Here is a 13,821-nt window from a genome sequence, read left to right on the forward strand (position 1 = left end):
GTATTTTGCTCTTAGGGAATATGGGCCTTTGATCTGGCGGTTTTCACCACTGGTGAATGAATCATCACCCTGGAATTCAATCGATGTTTCCCAATTACTGACGAGCCAGCTCTTCCACCTATCATTGCGAGGATCCCAACCCCCAGTGAGATGTTCTACTGCCCATTTACAGCAAAGGTGGCACCCAGTTACACAACGAGGAGAGGAACATCAGAAGACACACGAGGTTACAGATGCTGGAGTTGATCAAAACACAAACTACTGGAGGAAGTCAATGGATCAGGCAGTATTTGTGAAGAGAAAGGGGTAGGCATCATTTTGGGTTGGGACCCCTCTGTTTTGCTCCACAGATGCTGGCTGGCCTGCTGAGTTCCCCCAACTGCTTTTTGCAGAGGAACATCAGGGCAGTCCATTGATGCATGGCAAAGAGTTACAATGACCGATTCCTGACGATGTGATAGAGACACAGGGGCATTCAACGTATTTTGCAATGAAAACTGACCAAAATATACAATTTTTCAGTTATACTGCCAATGATCAAAAATATCAAAAATATCGACATCTCTGATGTCTGAGAGATCATAGAACTCAATTATCCAGAAATACCAGAGATACAAGAGATACAAGAAGCTGGATTTTCTGAAATGATCCAAAAATTATACAGCCTAAAGAAGCTAGAGTGTACAGTACAACCTTCCACACAATACAATTACCTACCCCCCACAATGCAATTAACTCTCCCCTCCCCGCACAATACAAATACCCCCCCCACCTCACAATGCAATTATCCCCCCCCCCCCCCCCCCCCCGAGAAAGGGCGGCGATTTACCTTCCATTGCTGATCGGCTGTGGAGAATGGTGCGAGTGGTCAGACCAATCTGACTGCTTGTCGGGCGAGCGGGAACGACTGCGCAACCGAGGCCTCTCATTTGAATGGTTGGAATGATCAGATACCAGCGAGTGGATTTCTGAAATATCTAACAACAACATTCACAGGCTCATGTGCTGTTACTTAACACTAACTCAAATTGCAATAAAAGCGACTCTCCATTGCTTTAGCTGTGTGCAGACAGTATTGTGTGGGCAGTATCACAGGCTGCACACTGCAACCGCTCAGCTCTCTGTGAACCCAGTTACCAATGGGTGTGCTGATCCAAGACTGGCTCAAAACTTAAACTGACTCCAGTCGACAGCAGATTTCACACTGCCATTTCCTTTCAGGGTGGCATGGTGGTGTAGCGGTAGAATTGCTGCCTTACAGTGCCAGAGACCCTGGTTTGATCCTGACCATTGGTGCTGTCTGTATGGAGTTTGTACATTCTCCCTGTGACATGCGTGGGTTTCTCAGAGATCTTCAGTTTCCTCCCACACCCCAAAGACGTACAGATTTGTAGGTTAATTGGCTTGCTATCAATGTAAAATAAATTGTCCCCAGTGTGCGCAGGATAGTGTTGATATGCAGGGATCGCTGGTCGGCGCGGAAACAGTGGGCTGAAGGGCCTGTTTCTGCGCTGTATCTCTAAACTAAACCACTGCTCTTTATCAATCAGATACTAAACCTCTGCTCAATGCATCACTCACATTCCAAAGTCAGAAGCAGATGGGACCACAATCCTGTCCCAAAAGGACCTTTGGTTCATACACTTACCATCTCTTTCAGAAGCATTTGCAGAAGGAATGCTGTCTTCCAAATCAGGCACATTTAGGAGAGTGGCTCTTTCATCTCTCTGTACCACCATTTTAAGCTTGCCCTTTGATCTCTCTATTAGTTTCTTTGCATCTCCCAACGACATGTTTTCTGTAACAGTGCCATTGATCTGTAATGGAACAAAAGAATCATAGTAATCCGAGTTTGGAAGCCAAACGCAAATAGCAGACCTTATCTGTAAGCAGCAGTCACAGGAAGACAATAGCATGCTCTATGGCACACACAGTTCAAACAATGCTATTACCACTTGGTTTCTGCATTTGTACAGATAGCATTCTTCTGAAAGAGCAGAGCATTTTCCTTTATCAGCAAAGCAGCAAACTGTAACCACAGTAATGCAAGACACTGCACCACAGCGGATCTTTGTCAATTCGAATTACAAAATGATTTGATGAATTGACAAGATGCTATTATATTAAACCCAAAGCAGAACATAACACACCATTCAGTGCAGAGTCGCTCAGCATATTGTAAAGATATCAAACCGATAACATTTTGAAACATTGATGTACAGTGTGACAGCATAACATTTAATGGCAGGTCAACAGCAACAATTTTGTTTTATAAACACAATTTAAGTATTGTTTCATTGCTGCTTGAGATGGCTGATTATTTCAAAAGCTACATACTTAAGGTTTCGTTTACTTCCAAAACATGTTGCAGTCACACTTGCTCATCTCTCCAAATGGTTACAACACTGATGACAGTTGACCCTGGTCTACACCAGCTGCCCACCAAAGCCAGCTGCCAGATCTGCCCACCAGCCCTTTCTCAATAGCTTTACATTTTTTTCCACTATGTATTTATCCAATTTCTTCCTTAGAGGCCCCAATGGAATCTGCCTCCAGCACAACTGTTGTCATTACATTTCGGATTCACCCCCAAGTTGTGTAGAAAAGTTATTCTGCCCAATTCTTTTCCCCTCTACGTCGTACCTATGATCTCTCGTCCTCCCGCTATCCAAGTCTGTCCAGCTCACATTATTTTATATACTTCTAACAAATCTCACCTCAGCTTTCTCTAAAAACTGTCCCAACCTCTCTAAACTCTCCTTGGAACAATAGTTCTTCATCCCAGAACCCTCTCTCAACCGTATCTGCATCCTCCCCAGTTCCTTTACACATCTCCAATATGTGCACAGACTTTCCATGCTATATCTCAAAACTAAACTAGAACATAATGCAGGCTGCACAAGCATCTCAGCGGTTCAGTATAACATTTCTGCATTTACTCCATCCCTCCACTGACGAAGCCCATTAACTGTGCAGATCTTATTAACCACTTTCTCAACCTGTCCTCTCATGCGGTTTCTTTTCTCACAGATGTTGCCTGACAATGGGTCTTTATGGCCAATTTGAAATCTAACATCTTTTTAAAAACTTAGGACTTGAAGAGAAACAAGATGGCACCTGAAACGTAGTGACTCTGTATTGTCTCAGTCTGGTCTACTGTCTTATGCTTGTGTAGTGGTATGATTGTGGTTGCAGATTTTATGCAGAAACTAATCCAGTTTTGTCGTCAATGTGCATAGTTGCAGATGATTTAAAGTGGCACAGCAGTCGTCGTCAGCATGTTTGTACTCCTCGACTCAGAACAGACACACAATGTGGCCCCGAGATTAGATCAGTGGGCTGTGGGGAATGCACAAATCAAGCACTGCTTAAATCTCTGCCCTCTAATTCTAGACTCCTCTAGCCGGGGAAAAAGACTGGCTATTCACCTTCACTATTTGCCTCATTTTATAAACCTGTAAGCTCACCCTTCAGCCACTGACATTCTGGTAAAAAGAGTCCCATACTATCTAGCCTCTTCCTGGAACTCAAACTCTCCAGATCAAGTAACAAGCAGGTAAATCATTTTTTTGCACAGTTTTCAATGCTACCGACACCTTGCAAAGCTGTACACAAGGTCACAACTCCTGTACCGGCGAACGCAGGTGTGCCAAATCCCTTCTTCATACCCTATCTACCCGAGTCAATACTGTCATGGAACTATATACCTGCATCCCACAATCTCTGTTCTTCAAACGCCCCAGGGTTTGTCTTATCAAAATGCAAAGCCTCATATTTACCCAAATTACAATCTATCTGCCATAAAACAAAATATAAAACTAGACGGGATGGTTTGATCCTGAGTGGGCATTAAGATTTTATTTTCTAAAAAAAAATCTTATTATTTATTGATTAAGGACAAGAGCCTTCCTTATAAAACACTTTCAAATGGCAGTGCATGTTCAGCTCAATTTCAATATGGAATGGGAGAGTGGGACGAGAGAAAATCTAAAAAGGATTAACATTCAAGCTCTTAAAACGGACGCCTAAACGCAACTGACCTTCAATACGACATCTCCCTCATGTATGTTACCATCCTTGGCAGCCAGTCCCTCTGAAGAGATCTCTTTCACAAAAATGTGACTTGCCAATCGCAGACCGTACTCTGAGGAAACAAATCAATTGATGTTAATTCTGAAAGCAAGAGTGTTCTTTTATAGAACAGTGTTAAAAAGAGGAAAATTTTAAACTTCAGAGAGAAAAAACTAAACTCAATTTAAGCAAGAATGTATGATCAGAAAATTCTATACATCTGTTCCCATTGATTCATCTATTCGGAAGCTTCCACTTACTACTGATTTTAAACAAGTGTGGCTCAGGTGCGAGGTGAGTGATGGTACTTGCCGGGCAAACAGCTCGAGTGTAAACAGTTGATGTCATTCAGTAATCCATGTTTGCCCCTCCAACATGTTTCACAGATCGGTTGGCTGTCACATCACCACCCGAGTTTGTTCCAGACGAGAAGCCGAGCAGAACCGTGGCCTCCTGGTCCACTCTCCCTCCCACACTAAATCACCCAGCCAATATCCTCGCCCTTCACCGCAAGCTCTATCTCCACCACAGGATCTGTGGAACTTCAATTCCAATAATCTGAAACTACCAGCAATTCATCGGAGTTACAATGACACGACTCCAGCAGCTGACCGTTCTGGGTCTGAAGGGTCATTACCTCAAACACACTCTGCGTGCAACATTAGACAGGACGTGGGCTTCAAATTCTTAACATTTTTATACTGTTTTAAACCAGTCATTACAAATTAAATGCAATATAAGTTGGCTGTAAAATAACTTCTTGTGGAATGTAACTTGTAAAATTGGCCATGTCAAATTCAGTAAATATTAAACTGCAGATCCTGGAAATAGCAATGTAGAACAAAATATACAAATCACGGAGACAATGTGGAACTGCCGCCAATTTGGAATTTCTTAAATGCAATTTAAACCTTCAAGGGTAGATTCAAACTCGCGTTCCAATCTTTCCCCTTGTGACAGAACAATTACCAACATCATAAATATCCATGCAAGCCTGTGTGGCCTGAATGAACAACTGAATGAACCTCTGCAGCAAGGCCAGACATCGTTAAAAAATGCCTCATCAGGCATGTGGACACTCCACTCCATCCACAGCCGATTACACAGCTCAGTATGAACAAAGTGACATCATGCTTACAAACCAGATTGTTGAAAACTGATCCAAACTCCAGAGCACACAGAAAGCAATGAAACAAAACGTCAGCGCAGTGACCTGTCTGCACACCTTCCCTTGCACCACAACCACCTTGAGAGGTGAACCCCTCCTCCTCCAGACAGCCCACACTGGCTGCTAGTGGTTGCCTAAATGTAATTATAGTCTCTAAATCCCCACAATGACTTGTCAAGAAAGCACTAGCTTGGAATCAGAATTGCAGGTATAAGCAAAAGGTCTAGATACTGTACCCTGGTAAACACCATGAGTAAGACAGTGAATATCAACATGAAATTCAATTTTGAACGACATCAAAACTAGGTACAATCTTGTTTCTACAATTCTGGTCTGGCCTGATGTGCAAAAGCCTTTACAGCTAAGGTGCTGGACAGGAGCAATCATGCACAATACCCTCTTCCAGAGATAGACACAAAAGGCTGGAGTAACTCAGCGGGATAGGCAGCATCTCTGGAGAGAAGAAATGGGTGACGTTTCGGGTCGAGACCCTTCTTCAGAGTTACTCCAGCTTTGTGAAACCTGCTGAGTTACTCCAGCATTTTGTGAATAAATCGATTTCTTCCAGCATCTGCAGTTATTTTCTTATACTCCAGCTTTTTGTGTGTATTTTGGGTGTAAACCAGCATCTGCAGTTCCTTCCCACAATCTCCTCGTCCAGTTTCATTATCCTAGGACAATTACAGCCAGATCATAATTAAACCATGTAAAATAGAGAAACTAGGAATTACAGATGCTGGTTTACAAAAAGACAAAGTGCTAGAATAACTTTGCAGGTCAGGCTGTTTCGCTGGAGAACAAGGATAATGATGATTTAGGTCAGGACCCTTCTAAGATATAGGTTCAGACCTTTTTAGACATGCAGTCAGTATTACAACTCATCTTGAGACCAATGGTCTTAAACCTCTACAGCTCACTAGTAATGCAACTTTTATTCTATTGCTCAGCTTTGGGTAATATTTTCAGTCAGACCAATATACTAAATTCCATACAAAATCTTTAAAGCTGCATGATCTCGACACGAGATATGTGCAGCTATTATTTTTCAGATGTACACACCTTCACTCTTCCTTGACTTTACCAATGTCACTTTAATGGGTTTAGCTGGGAGATGTGAAGACACTGGTCGTCGCTCTGACCTTGGTGACAAGCTTCTCCCTCTATCTTCATGCCTCCCAACATTTCTCTCACTCCTCCTCCCGCCATGAGGACTCCGCCCACTTCCTCCACTTTTACGATCATAAACCTCCTCATCTTCAAAACTATCCTCCTCAGGCTCCGATACAGGCGGTCGGTCCGGCTCAGCTCGCGTCACCGGCATCTGAATTTTCCTTTTCCTCCTGATTGTCTGCAAGTATTTTGAAAAAACAGGTTATCAGAGCCTAAGTATTAATTACTTCCATTTTTAGAGTTAGTTTGGAATGCTTGTCGCCACTGTTGCAAATACTCTCACCCAGGTGAGTAAACTATGGGTGAAGTCCTTCTCCAGACACCGAGTACACAATTCAAGACTTCACTCCAATGAAGTATTGATGTCGTGCTGCATTGTCAAAGATACCAGCTTTCATTTCAAACATTAAACCAGGGTCCCTCTGCTCTCTCCATTTAGGTAGAACAGATAGTGTTGCTTTTTTGTGCCATCTGTCTCATGTCCGGTGCATGAGCCCATAATCATCAGAATGCAGATGAGCTCATCTATGCACACAAAATATACACTGAGACGAGAGGACAGTTTTGTCATCTGGTAACCATGGCTTTGTGGAAAAATGAAAATTAAATCTGAGAAATTTCAACGTTACTGAAAACAAAAAGCAAAGAAAATTTAATTTTGGCAACTTTACCAATCCTTACCTGAGGAAACACACTAATTGAAATAGGAGGCGTTTACACAGGTACATGAATAAGAAAGGTTTAGAGGGATTTGGGCCAAATGTAGGCAAATGGGAATCGCTCAAATAGGCATCGTGGGCCAAAGGGCCCATTTCTTGACCACATGACCCTTAAGAATTGCCATAAAATAATAATCTACAGTAGAAAGTGCATCATTGTACGGATATGATGACAGAGAAACAATGTTGAACAATTTTGTTTAAACAAACAGTTGTTTGTAAAAATATCAATATCGGCATTAACTTGTCATGATCATAGCTGAAAGGAAATGCTTTGATATATTTGGTGCTGCCTCACAACTCCAGCAACCTAGATTCTGATGGTATCTGTATGGAGATTACACATTCTCTGGCTGGTGATATCGTGCACAGTGAAGGAGGTTATTTTAAATTACAGCAGGATCTTGATCAATTGACCAAGGGGCCAGAGTGTGGCAGATGGAGTTTAATTCAGATAAATGCATGGCAGGGTTGCATTTTGGTAAGGCAAATCAGGGAGCAGAGCCCAGGGGTGCAGGTACCTTAAATGGTGACATAGGCAGACAGGGTGAAGAATGCATTTGGCAAACTTGACTTGATCAGTCAGTATATTGAGTACATTATTTGGAGTTGTGTCATCATGTCACAGCTGTTCAAGGTGTTGGTAAGGCCACATATGGAGTACTAGTTCTAATTGTCCTGCTACAAGAAGGATGTCATTACATTGGAAAGGGTGCAAAAAGAGATTTGAGAGTACCTTACCTGGACTGGAGGGGTTGAGTGATAAGGAGAGGTTGGCGAGGTAAGGTCCTTTTTCACTGGAGCATAGGTGGTTGGAAGGTGACCAATTAAAAAGTGTTTACTATCATGAGGGGCAAAGATAAGATAGATGGCCATAGACATTTCCACAAAGGCAGGAGAGTCTAAGGTGAAGGGCATAGGTTTAAGGTGAAAAGGGAAAGATTTACAAGGGACTGCAGGGGAAACTTTTTCATACGGAGGACATGTAAATGGAATGAGCTTCTAATGGAAGCTGTTGAGGTGGATACAATTATGAAACATGGACTGGTACAAGTATGGGAAAGGCCAGCAGCTGGCAAGTGGGACTAGCTCGGTTAGGTAACTTGGTTGGCATGGACAAGTTGGGCGAAGGGCTTGTTTTTCCATACTGATTGCTCCGTGATTATGCGTGTTCACTTCAGGTGCTCCGGTTTCCTTCCACTCCAAAATAAATGCTGGGTGGGAGGTTAATTGGCTCCAGTGAATTATACCAGTGAGTGGCAGGAGAATAGGGGGTGTGGGACTTACACGCACAACTGAGAGAAGTTTAATGGGGAACAGGATTGCCTTGAGAACTGGCACGGACACAATGGCCCATTTGGCTTTGAGTGTCATATGGAGACACAAATATGAAAAGTGAGTAAATTCAATACTGGATCATGCGTAATCTCCATTACTCTGTTCCACTGATAATAACTGTTCATTGAAAAATAGGTCAGTTACATTCATTTCTCAAATTTTAAAACAATTAGTAAGCACAATATTATGCTCGGTCCTGACAAATGCAATGTGTTTTTTGGAATAAATATGAATGTCAATTGTTACATGTTGGCCCATTTTAACTTTTAACCTGAAACAGGTTTCACTTCCCATTTTGAAATAACATACTTTATGATTCAACTTACAATTTTTGCATTCTTTCCACTTTTCCGCAGCTGCTGGACCGCAAATGCATGTTCCACGTTATCCATTGAAACACCATTAACCATGGCAACCCGGTCATTTTCACTGGGAGAGGAAAAACACATGATAAAAATGGGGCCTCTGTGCCAACAACCAACTTATAGATGGCAAAGTACTCCATCTCTTTAGCAACAGATTTTTATTTGTGGATTCCAGGTTTGATTAAGCAGAACAAGATCTCTATGAACAAATGCTTCAAACAAAGGATATTTAAAGGTCTTTTCTGGATCAGGAGAATTCATCCTTTGTTTAATTTAACGGACTCTTCAGATCAACATTTGAGCTAAATGAAGTAATTCTTGAGTCATGTATGAAACAAGACTCCCCATTTCAACCCCAAACTACTTTTGAAATGGCTGCACACAGTCTGCTATAAAATTGACAACCAGAACAGAGAAATGTACCCTTTGCCCAGATATGGGAAGAACAGGATGCTTCGGCCTAACAACTGTTCTGAGTTCCACTTCACAAAGCTTCTTATCTTTAGTTTAAAAGGCATTTTAAGATGTGAACCTCATGCCTTTAGGGAGGGGAAGAAAAAGACTAGTCAGAATGTCTTGCAGACAAAAGACTGCAGATCCTGGAATGTTTACAAACACCAGAACGCTGGAAAAGCCATCGTAAAGAGGCGCCTGAGAGGGTTGACGCAATAGTAGCAAGTCGGATACAGGTGAGGAAGGGTTGACTGGCAGATAACAGTCAGGTGGCAGGGGAAAGGTGAAGATAGTGAGAGGCGTGAAAGGGGACAAGTGGATAATACAAGGCTGCAGATTCAGGCATTTACTAAGGCGAAGGATGGCACCAGTGAAACGAGAAACAGTGACAGATGGGAACTCCAGGGGAAGGGGAGGGGTGAGCAGTAAATTGGGGAAGAAGGAGTTGGTCAAACTTGGGATTGTTTTCTCTGGAATTGTGTTTGACGGAAGAGTTGGTGGAAGTACATAAAATTAGGAGAGGCATAGATAGAGTGGCCAGAAAATCAGAACCTTTATCCCCAGGATGGAAATGTCAAAGTCAAGAGGGCAAAGCTCTAAGGCCAGAGGGGGTAAATTTAAAGATGTGGGGGCATGTTATTTTTGAGTGGTGGCTGCCTGGAATGCGCTGCCAAGGGTGATGGTGGAAGCAGATACTATATGGCATTTACGAGGCATTTAGACAGGCACATGAATACGCTGGGAATTAAGGAAGTGGGATCATGTGGAAGGGGAGATTAATTCGGCATCAGAATCAACAGGGTTTCAAAGGGGCCCTTTCTGTGCTTCATGTTTGTTGACTAGGTGGTGAGGGCCTGGAGTCACATTTAGGGCAGACTAGGGAAGGAAGATAGACTTCCTCCCCTGGAGGACAAGTGTACTGGGTGGGTTTTTGCAACAATTGTTCATACTTTAGTTGTTACTACGGCTGGATAATGTTTCAAATTCCAAATGAACTAACCATCACCGAGGACAGTTCAGGATAGGCAATAAATGTTGGCATAACTGTTGCCGCCCAGATCCTGGAAAATGAGTAAAAACGGAATACCAATTCCTTTCTGTCACATCACATTGAATACTTAAGCAACACATTCATGAGATGCAGTGTAGCTTTTCTGACTTACTGCAGCAAGCCTTCAGCAGGTCCTCCTTTCAAAACATCTGAAATGACTATGGAGGTTTCCCCACTCTGGAAGTGAGGGTTATCCTTCCCTCCTGAGATTGCTATTCCAAATCCAAAGCCGGGAGCCTGAAATGTAAAGACATATCTCACTCACCACAAGTGATCGAAACTGTAGTAAATGGTAAATATACTAAAAACGCTCATGCTAAACCAAATATAATTTAATTGTCCTTGATAATCTTACTCTGAATGAACACAGCAACTTAGATGCATTCAAAACAGAGAATGCAGGAAGCACTCATCAGATTAGGTAACATCAGTGGGAGAAAACAGATTTGACGTTTTGAGCCAAGGACACCAGAATAGAAACGTGATAAAACACGGATGTTAAATTGCAAGCGGAGAAGAGCTGCAGAGAACGGAGGGAAAGTCTGTGAAGGAACCCAAGACCATAAGACACAAGTAGTTACCAACGGGCCTCTGGAAATTGCCCCGCCATCACGAGATCATGGCTGATAACTATAATTCCCCTTTCACTCCCCACAACTCCCTTATAGTTTAAATGCCTGGGATACGCAATTGAAACAATTGCAGTTGACCCACGGAGGCAAGAGAAGTTGTATCTACTTAACTTCTCCCATTTTAACGAGGATAAAGTTCATTGAAACATACAACAATCATTTAAAATCGAAACCTCTTTTTTTAGATCTCTCTGCCAAGAGATATAGGTCCTTCCTCTTTCTCCTCTCGTAAGGTCAGGCATGATTTCTCCTGCCCTCTATCAGGCCATCAGGCCTTGTATCTTCCCATAACAGATTCGTCCAGTTTCTGTCAACTATGACGCTCTTCCTCTTGGCGGAATGTGCAGGCAGATAAAAGAACAGGCCTTTGCATCATGTTCAGCACAGACGTTGTAGGCCACAGGGCCAGTTCATATGTTATAGATGGAACTAGCCTGCACCTTCAACAACCTTTGTTGTTTAGTTTAGAGATACAGCGTGGAAACAGGGCTTCTGGCCACTGGGTCTGCTCTGGCCAACAATCACCCTGTACACTCCTACACATTACCCTACACACCAGGGACGTGCTGAAACTACCTTTGCGATGATTCCTCTCACTTTCTTCAAATCAAAGGCATTGACATGGGGATTTGCTACTTTTGACTTTTTGTTTGCTGCGTAAACACTTGGCTCCAACAACACTCCCAACTCCCCATGTCTGAAAAAGGATCTCGACCCGAAATGTCACCCATTCCTCCAGAGATGCTGCCTGACCCGCTGAGTTATTCCAGCTTTTTGTGTCTCTCCCCAATTCTTTCTCTGCCACAGAGACAACTACATTCTACATCCATGCAAAACTCAATTTCAACTTCATCACCAACTTCCATTTAGCCTTCAAAGTCACTTGGGCCATCTCTGGCACTTGGGCCATCTCTGGCACTTCTCTCCCCTTTCTTGTTGCTCCACCTCCATCTCAGGGGACATGTTATTCACAGACGGCTACTAACCACCCACCAACTCCCACAGCTACCTTAACTGCACCTTGCTAGGATGAAATCCCATTCACACAGTCTCGTCTTTGCTGCATCTCCACTCTAGGACACAGATGTCCCCCATTTTTCATAGATTCCTCTCAGTTTCCCACAGCTCCGTTCTTGCACACACCCCTCCTTCCGGGCAGAACAATAATAGTTCCCCTGGTCCTTACCTTTCACTACACTGCCTCTGCATCCAGCATGTTATTATACAACATCTACCATCCCCAACGCAATTCCCCATCAGTCACATCATCAGATCCCACCCCTTCTAGCGTTCCACACGGACGGCTCTCTCATCACTCCTTGGTTCAATCATCCATCCCCTTCACCTCTCCCCCTCTCAGGCACTTTCCCATGCAACTGCACCTCCTCCCCATCTCCATTCAGGAACTCCAACAGATCTTTTAGGTGAGATAAAGGTTTAGTCTACACTAGGGCACAATCACCTGACTCGATGATTGTGCAACAAACCATAACATCCCAGCTAACAATGTGCACATTTTCATAGCGATTACTGGATATTATCCAAGAGAGTTTTGGTTGATTTTCCCACCTCAAATTTAATTGCCACCTTTTCTCTGGCACCTATTAAGCATAGCCTGGATTGGATTTGGTTGAAATGGCTTGCTTACTGAACATTTACACAGTCTCCATCATTAGGTTAAAGGTAAAACATGTCTCCATTTGCAGCTTTCCACGACCTAGTGCTCATCTGTTATATGCACGGATCCTCAATACCCGAGTGTTCACTGGGTAATCAGACGGAGCCAATGACTCACCCTGTGGAGCGTGGCTGTCTGCTGCTCCCATATCACCGTCTCCTCCATGACTGTGTTCTAGAATACAAGAGAATGCCAACATGTTTAGCAAGTCTTGATAGTTTCCATAAATTCAGAAGTAGAAAATAAATTTACATCCAGCCATAAATGCAGTCAATGGACAAAAGCACTTAAAATTCGATACTTGAAATTAGACTCAGGCCTGCTAGAAAATGCTGTTTTCACTGCAATATCTCACACACACACACACACACGGGACAGAATTTTAGGGGAACTCCACTGATTACACTACTAATGAACAGATTGCTTATAACAGAATATTTATTATCTATGCAATTCTTCCAATTACTTCATTTTTCCCACTTTCTTTGGTGGTCCTACTTAGCAAACATTGCAAAATTCAAAAAATAGGAGAAACTAGTTAAAACCAACATCTGCTCTGCTACAGGTGCTCACTTTTATTCCCTTCAAAAATTACCTTCCCTACTCTCCACCCCCTCCCACAACTCCACTATTCCAATAAACAAATCTCCCCAAACTGCACACAATATGAATTCCAGCCAATTCACCCAATGTTCTCCATGCCTTTCAGAGTAGATCAGGACCTCCAATCTCCAAACCTGATTTATTCTCTTCAATAAAAATCCCTGTACTCTCATGCAGTGGTCTTTCCTGCACTCTGTCTTTAGCTTTCTCCCTCAAGTCCATCAGGTGAGCTTACATGGAACAGATTACTATTCAATGTCAGTATTTCTGATCATATTAAGCACCTTCAGGTCCCGCAACGCAACTCTGTTCATACACCCAAAGTGCATGAATGCTTTGACATATCAAGCGAAACAAAAAAGCGTTGAGTTTGCAGTGTTTGTATTGCTCTGTAAAGATGCTGAACAAAGTCAAGATTTCTAATTTTCTTGAAATGTAAAATCATTTCCATCCCAGATTTTTTTTAAATGGAAGAGATAAGAGAAATGAATAAAGACGGAGGTTTTGAGGTGTGGTGTCTTCTACTGGGCTAGATAAAGGCAAACACTTTGTATTTTCCTTAAATCCTCATGA

General features: G+C 42.7%; 1 protein-coding gene across 4 annotated transcripts in view; it reads right to left on the reverse strand.

Annotated features, from left to right (window-relative positions):
• The window catches only part of LOC144610978 (tight junction protein 1-like), an 86,847-nt gene that overhangs the window by 33,054 nt on the left and 39,972 nt on the right, over window positions 1-13,821 (reverse strand). For all 4 annotated transcript variants that reach the window (XM_078430033.1, XM_078430029.1, XM_078430031.1 and 1 more), the window contains exons 2-8: window positions 12,763-12,819; window positions 10,448-10,572; window positions 8,793-8,895; window positions 6,299-6,587; window positions 4,041-4,144; window positions 1,649-1,817; window positions 830-977 (exon numbers count right to left, since the gene is read on the reverse strand). In XM_078430033.1, the coding sequence (XP_078286159.1) occupies window positions 830-977; window positions 1,649-1,817; window positions 4,041-4,144; window positions 6,299-6,587; window positions 8,793-8,895; window positions 10,448-10,572; window positions 12,763-12,819 (995 nt within the window). The remainder of the gene's footprint in view (window positions 1-829; window positions 978-1,648; window positions 1,818-4,040; window positions 4,145-6,298; window positions 6,588-8,792; window positions 8,896-10,447; window positions 10,573-12,762; window positions 12,820-13,821) is intronic.

The sequence above is a fragment of the Rhinoraja longicauda genome, chromosome 38 (genome assembly GCF_053455715.1).
Source record: "Rhinoraja longicauda isolate Sanriku21f chromosome 38, sRhiLon1.1, whole genome shotgun sequence".
Classification (NCBI taxonomy): Eukaryota; Metazoa; Chordata; class Chondrichthyes; order Rajiformes; family Arhynchobatidae; genus Rhinoraja; species Rhinoraja longicauda.